This window comes from Papio anubis, unplaced genomic scaffold (genome assembly GCF_008728515.1).
Source record: "Papio anubis isolate 15944 unplaced genomic scaffold, Panubis1.0 scaffold926, whole genome shotgun sequence".
Taxonomy (NCBI): domain Eukaryota; kingdom Metazoa; phylum Chordata; class Mammalia; order Primates; family Cercopithecidae; genus Papio; species Papio anubis.
Genome location: NW_022169510.1, coordinates 23,019 through 31,033, shown reverse-complemented (window position 1 = coordinate 31,033; position 8,015 = coordinate 23,019). Strand labels below are relative to the sequence as shown.

General features: G+C 39.7%; 1 gene segment (V, D, J or C); it reads right to left on the bottom strand.

The window, feature by feature from the left end:
* Window positions 1-4,430: 4,430 nt before the first annotated feature.
* Window positions 4,431-5,023, bottom strand: LOC103877130. The segment is given in 2 exon segments: window positions 4,431-4,768; window positions 4,894-5,023. Coding segments are annotated over 2 exon segments (378 nt in total).
* Between the last annotated feature and the right edge of the window lie 2,992 nt (window positions 5,024-8,015).

Below are 8,015 nucleotides of genomic sequence, written 5' to 3'. Positions count from 1 at the left end.
ATGACAGCTGACCAGGAGGCTGTCTCTGCTGTTTGCACCTCCATATCCCACTATGCGTTTCATCTTCCCTTTGCCTCACTGGAGATCCAAGTGCAGGGAATGCCTCACATGACTGATCCCTAGAACTTCATCCTGATGACTGTTGAAATTTTCTCTGAGTTTTACCAGTGGAAATGGCAACAAATAGAAACATTCCGGAAGGTCCCCTAGGGTCCACATTTTCTGTACTTCCTCTCTAAAATATGGAACATCAATCCTATTTGCTCTTGCTTTATATGGGCTAGATCTATGACTGCAGCACACACCCTAATGCCCTGTGTTGACAACTTATCCAGTATTGTATTAAGTCTAAATGGTCACACGTGTATCATATCGTTTCTTCCAATTTAATGAAACAAGTGCTATGTCAACTCTTTGGATTCAGAATCATCAACTGGAAAACCACAGCCCTGAGAAAACAGAAATCGAGTATATCAAGCTGTTCAGTTGACATAACAATGATGAGTCTACAGCTGATTTTCAAGATATAAATATTCTGTTTATGAGAGTAAAAGTACCATTCACACAGTTAGTGTTTCAGAGCCTCCACCACATCTGACAGCACAGCAATTCAATAGAACTAGGGTTTGTGTGTGAGCTTTGCTCAACTGATAATAGTATTTTCCCTGTCTATAGGGAAAGCTGCACCTGTGCACATGACAAGAGCATGAGCTACACTTTGCTTCACCTTTTTTGAGTTAAATAAGTTGCTTGATCCAGAGCCATATTATGGAAGAACTTCCTGACTCTGATGAAAACACTTTGAAAATCCTCAAATAATATTTTATGCAGAAATATAACCGAAAAGGAAGGCAAATTCATATATAGTAAAATAACCACTGCCCTCCTCATGTTACAAGAGGTCCACTGAAATCACCCGATACCAGGCCCTGATGTGTGGTACAATGTTAAGGGTTCTGGAGGGGTCCGTTTTCTTGGCAAATTAGGTGTTCAGAAGAGCCAGTAGCCCTGCACATCTCAGTTAGTTGAAACTCATATTATTGAGTCCCCACAGGGACCTCCATGACATTGGTTCATTGGACTCTCTGGGAAAGCTGGGAAAGGTGACTGACTGAAGTCCATGTATTGAATCGTCCTCATTGTTAAAAGCCCCTGCTCATTAATGGCATTTCAATTAATATTCACTTGGAAAGCTTTTTTTTTTTCCTTGATTATGTTTTTTTTTTTGAAACTTCTAGTCATAGCTCTTGCAGAATGACTTTGTCTGAAATCATCCTGTTGCCTTTCTTTTAAGGCCTGATGATCTATGAAAACCAACAGCCAATATTATTAAATTGGTGTTCTCTTGGCAATGTGATCATCATATGTAATCCTTGCAGTTTACCCACTGTTATGATTTTTACATTTCCAGGGCTTCCTTGACAATGGCACTAATGTGACTCCATCCAGCATCCATTGTTGTGAGAACTCTATTTGGTATATCATCATTGTGAGCATGAACATAATGGAGACTTTCATAGGATGCAATGGTTAATATTTAACATTAGTCAAAATTTTCTCTAGTCCTACCCTTGGAGCTCTACTGGATTGGAAAAATATTTTAGGTAAGGACAACGATTTGGTAAAGTTTTAAAAATAAAGGCCACAAATAAATTTTCTGTAGCAAGAGTATGAATTATATGTTGTCCAGAATACCATTTTTTTGTGGAATGTAACAACAATTATTTAAATGTATATAATTCAGATAATATTTTATAAATATGTATATATTGCATATATAAGAGTGAATGTACTTAAGTATGAATACTCTACATATTTGTAGCCAAAATTTTATCAAATAAATATATATTCACTTCTATGTATCTTAAATATATACACACATTTTTCCATAAATAAGGTAAATTTTAATTTTTTATTGAAAACTAATGTTTTAATTTTGTATTTTTCTCTTAATAACTTAATAATTTGATTACTAAATATTTCCATTTATACCACCAATTTAAGAAAAAATACATATGTTTATATAGGTAGAGGTGTAAATATTGTATCTGGAAGCATTTATGCATTAATTATTGGTAACTGGTTAAATACACAACTCAGTGGCTGATAACAGTAAACTTTTATTTTCATGTTCATGGATGCTCATGTTCACAGTCATCTGGCTGATTAAGGAAGGGCTCTGCTGAGTGATTCCTCTGCAGGGCACTGAGCTTGTATTCAGCCTGTAGATATCAGTTGTTTAATGACAATGCTGAACAGCAGTGACTAAACATGACACAAGATTCTTGTGACAGGTCACAGGAGACATCAACCTCCCAAAACAAATGGCACAGTTGAATTTACGTCCAATAATTTCTAATACAGCTTCACAAATTTTAAATATATTCCTTTATTTCAATGAGTACAAATTTTCAAGAAAATATTACTCCATTTAATTATAGAGGGGTTTGATCATTCCATGGACAAATAAATATGTTTTCAAGCTTTACAATGCTGAAAATATTTGCAAATGTAAGTTTGCATTAATAAGAAAACAAAACTGGATGTGTTTTCAACATGTGGCTTCAAATATAATTTTTTAAATGGTCTTTTTGGGAGAAAATCATTTTAACTTATGTAAATATCCCTCCTTACCTCTCATTTCCTATAGAGTTGCCCAATAAGAGGTCCCCCCATGAGATTTGGAAGTCAGAAAAGGAAGACTCAATATTCAATATTATCCATTGGTACCTAAGACAGGCACAGAGACAAAGGTGAAGACTGGAGAAACACCTGGAAAGATACTCTAGGAAGCTGAGAACTTCAGCAACCCCAGACTGAAGCTTCCAGACAGGACTGAGGACCACATGGTTAAATAGCCCATACTTCAGGGGCGGATGCAATCTGTTTTCTGAGGGAGCACCAGAGAATCCTGTTTCTAATACCAACTTTCCTGAATACTATATCCTTGGCTTTGAAAGGCTGTGGTGTGAACATTAATCATAGGAATTGGGTCATTCTGTCACACCCAACAAAGACAAGAAATCAGAGGAGAAAGACACTCAAGGTGAAAAATATTGTTTCTAGAACGCAATTGAAATAGGCCCTATTATCCCACAGAACTAATGTTTATGGTTTTTTGAATAAACATGGAAATTGACTTCCTCAGTCTTAAAACACAAGATAGTTACATCTGTCTTACCTGAGCTCTTTTTTCAGTAAACCAAGCATCAGGTCTCCCAGATACTATCAAGGAGCTGAAATTTACGTATCACTGAATCGGGACAGTGAGACATCAGACCCTTCACCCACTGTGATTACCTAACTGACCTCCTGCTTCCTGTTGACCAAATTCTCTTTCTTATCCCGCCATAATTCCTGTTTTCCCACATTTCTTCCCTGCTATGTAAACCCCTAATTTTAGTAGTTCAGGGAGATACATTTGCGAATGGTGTCCCGTGTCCTCGGCTGCAGCACCTGATTAATGTCTGTTCCTTGGCAATGCTTGTTGTCTTAGTGATTGGCTTTCTGTGTGGTGAGATGCAGGATCTACACCAAATCCCTGGTATTTCAATAACAACATTCTCTGCAAACTTCACTGCTTTGGCTTCTTTTTTTTTTTTTTTTTTTTTGAGACGGAGTCTCGCTGTGTCGCCCAGGCTGGAGTGCAGTGGCCGGATCTCAGCTCATTGCAAGCTCCACCTCCCGGGTTTTTACGCCATTCTCCTGCCTCAGCCTCCCTAGTAGCTGGGACTACAGGCGCCCACCACCTCGCCTGGCTAGTTTTTTGTATTTTTTAGTAGAGACGGGGTTTCACCGTGTTAGCCAGGATGGTCTCGAACCTGAAATCAAATTGATCCACAACTTCTGAGATAACTTGACTTAATTCTAGGATTCACTTTGTCTACCACTGCTTACCAGCCTGAGCTTGCCAGTTTGCAACTCTTCCTCGTGCCAATGAACTTTCTCAAAGAGCCGTAGGTAACATTTTCCCTCTTTCATAAAATGTTACCTTTCTCTTTGTTCTTCCAATATACTGAAGTCCACTGAGTTTTCCTGTATGTCCCATTTGGGAAATGTTTCTATGCAAATAAAAACAAATTCAGAGATTCATCTCTACATTTTATTTAGACTTCAGTAGTTTACTCTAATTCTCTGTATTAAGATAATTCCTGCTGAGAATATCTACACTGGCTTTTTCTGTGTCATATAAACTCCAACTGAAGTCATAAACTAGACTCCTCAGGTGTCATGATCTCTGTCTTTAATAAATCAGGAGAGGCATTGCTATGTCTATGGAGTTGGGGCTGAGAAAGAGAAAAGAATTAGGGTCCAGAGGTGACTTCATGTCCTCCTCTACCAACACCATCACAGAGCGGCTGCATCTGAGGAACACTCTCAGCCCATGGAGGCATCAGGAGAAGCAGCTGGGGCAGTCCAGCCTCTACATCTGCTTCCCTGGGGGTTTATGTGCGGGTGTGTAACACTGTGGGAGGGGTATTGTAACCCTGTAGACAGTAATAAGTTGCAAAATCTTCAGGCTGCAGGCTGCTGATGGTGAGAGTGAATTCTGTCCCAGATCCACTGCCGCTGAACCTTGATGGGACCCCACTTTGCAAACTGGATGCAGCATAGATCAGGTGCTTAGGAGCTTTTCCTGGTTTCTGCTGATACCAATTTAAATAATTGCTAATGTCCTGACTTGCCCTGCAAGTGATGGTGACTCTGTCTCCTACAGATGCAGACAGGGAGGATGGAGACTGGGTCATCTGGATGTCACATCTGGCACCTGAGATTGGAAACATAAAAACAAATGTCCACACAATTAATCATGTTGTTAGACAATTTCCCTGAATAGTAAAGCAGTACTCAGAACCCTGGGCTGTGTAAACTGCTAGTGTTCTCCTTCCTTACCTGGGAGCCAGAGCAGCAGGAGCCCCAGGAGCTGAGCGGGGACCCTCATGTCCATGCTGTGTCCTGAGTGGTTCTGACTCCTACATGAAATGTGACCAGCCTATTAATAAGTCTTCAGGACAGGAGGATGTGCTCTGGGAACATGCAAATGAGCAGGGGATGGGGCAGGCTGGGCACAGCTGCAGGGCTGGCTCATGTCAGTAACTCAGCACCTGCTCAGTGTCCCCATGTGTCCCAGGTAAGATCAGGGAAGGAGAAATTTGTCAGCAGAGAATGTGTTTCTACTGGTGACTATTTTGTTATGAGAGACATTGTTTAGATTTTTTTTTTTTTTGGCAATTTGAAATATTCCTCAGGAGTCGATGGAGTAACGTATTGCATTGGTGTATGGGGAGTATTTAGGGGGATATTCTTTTTTGTAGGAAACACATAGTAAAATTTTAGATGATACAGTCCCTAAGGTCACGGGCCTCTCCTTTGATTCTCGTTAGGAAAGGGAATTATTTGTCATATACTTGCAATTTTTCTGTAAATTTATCATTGTTCCTTTCAAAAGAATTAGAAATAGGAAATGCTTATTTATCGCTGATGCTACATATATTTTGTAAGTATTAAGGTAATGATGTTATACCATTGTTTCTTACCAGTATAAGTTCAAGCAATTTACTACAAATACACAAGATGACACTGAATTTTCTCAGTGCATGCAGCCTCACAGATTCATTATCCAAGGTGACAGGTCTCTTTAATATCCAGAGACTAAATGGGCTGCCCTTATTCTTGTTTGCACACACCTTCATAGTCACCTTCTTTTCATCATAGGTAGTGTATTTCCCAGTAACTGTCTCTCTGAATGAGGGTGGCCACTTTCTTTGGAGCATGTCCTGCACTATCAATGACACTTCCTCTTTTTACATTTTATCAGTGACTAGGGACATCATCTTATTAGACACTGGCTACTCTATTATGCTAAGAAAGGGGTGATCCTTTCATCATGCAGCATGCATGGAGAAATCAGTTGGACCCAGATGGAAACTGGACAGAATTTTGCAGTCATTATATCTAATATATCTAATATCTCTAAATGTACCCAAAAATGCTCCAATGGCTCAGTAGCAGAGGAAGTGGGTCCAACAATGTCAGCATCAGTGGGCTGCAGCCCTAGGAGCTCCATAAATTTACTGATGCCTGACTAATGGAGCCAAATCCGTGCCTGTGCACAAACCTTCCTGCATGCAAGCCAGCCACAAGGTTTAAAGAGACTTAGTTGCTCTCGGGGAGAAAGGGAAAAGCTCCATTTGTCCTCCTAATTGCTTGCTGAAATAAACTGAAAATAAAGGAAGATTAATAAGAGAAAAGGCAAACAAATTTCACTTAAAGTGCAGTGGGATATCATGTAGGGGTGATGACCTGATAAATCCAATGAAATCAAGGTGTTTCTATTATTTCTTTTCTAGGAAGAGGTGGGAGAGTGGAGCAGCTGGGAGAACAGATGAGGAATAGAGTGCATCCTCAAGAGAACAGGTAAGCACCTGCCTGGTTAAACTATCAACTTCCAGTCTCTTCTGTTTTTTGATTCCTGTTTTGTGTTAATCTTCCTGATAAAAATTCCCGGAAGGGTACCTTATGACAATTAGTTTCCTTCTGAAAGAATTTGGTTTTTAGGCAGATATAAAGGGATGTTAGAAGAATCTTTTTGTGCATTTTACTGCTTTCCTAAATGATGTAGGTTTTACATATCTGTCCTTGCAAATGCAGCATGGTTTGAGATGTTATTTTCTGGATTCATGCCTGCAGCCACCTGCCATGATGCTATTCCAAGGATGCAGCTACAGGCTGAAGAAAGCAGTTGACCCCTGAACAGAGTGGAGGTTGGGGCGCTGAAGCCACTAGTGCAGATAGAAACCTGTGTAAGACTTTGCATCTCTAGCAAGTACTAATAGATTACTTTTGACTGCGGCTGGAAGCCTTAGTGATAAAATAGTTGAATTAACCCCTTTTTAGATTGCCATGTATAAACTCTATTTTTCCAAAAAAAAGTATACTAAAAGAAAAAATGTTTATAAGAAACCATAGGCTGAAAATATATTTACTACTCTTACAAAGTGCTTGCTCTGGTGACACATACAGAAGAAAATATATGAGTCCTACCAAATTTAAACACAAGTTATTCTAGGGTTGACTATACCATGATGAATGTAGCAGTCCCATCTATGTCAAGGCTTCCCTTTGTATACCTATGCTCCTTCCAATGGCCATATATATGTCTTAGGTTCTTTATGATCTCCAGGCAGAGATCTGCCTGCATGTACCTTGCTGGCAGATGGCCTGCATGTGCATCTCTTAGGAAAGTGCTATGGTTTGACTATGTCCTCTAGAATCCATCTATTTATGAGTTAAATTTCAGTGTAATGGTATTGTGCCAGGTGGGGTCTGTGGGATGCGACATTTAGGTCATGAGGTGCAGGGCCCTCTAGAGGGGCTCTATTAATGACACAATAAACAGAACATGGGGCTGGAATCTTTTTTTTTCTCTTCTTTTCATCTATCATAATAGGAACAGGCTTTTTCTTTCTTTGAAGGAGTCAAGTGTTTCCCAAATCATCTTAGAAAGCAGAAGGCAGACCTTAACCTGCCATGCCTTGATCTAAATTTCCATTCCTAGAAGTGTGGAAAAAGTTGTTTCTGTTCTTTGTAGATTACGGTGACAAGGGAACCTGGCCTGCTTGGCAAGAGTACAGCAGAGGTGGAGCTCACAATCAGTGAGGACAGGATGAGGAGTGTATATATACCTCAGCTTCCTCATCTCTCGATTAGGAACAGCCCAGAGGAATTTACTCCATGTTTCCACATGCCGTTGATCTTCATTTCTCCTGAGTCAGGTGGGTTGCATTTGATCACGTCTTTACCTTTCATCTTCTATTTCCCGTTTCCTGTTTTCCTCCCTTTTCACTCCCAGTATAAGATTTGCTGCCTAAACAGGAATCCTCATTTGCTGGTGGACCCGAGACTAAGATAGTAAAATGCGTCATTTATCTTTTCTATAGGGGGGCCTTTCCCATCTTTATTCTTATCATTTCCTCTCTTTGACATGGAATATTCAGGAGCACTTAATTTTTTTA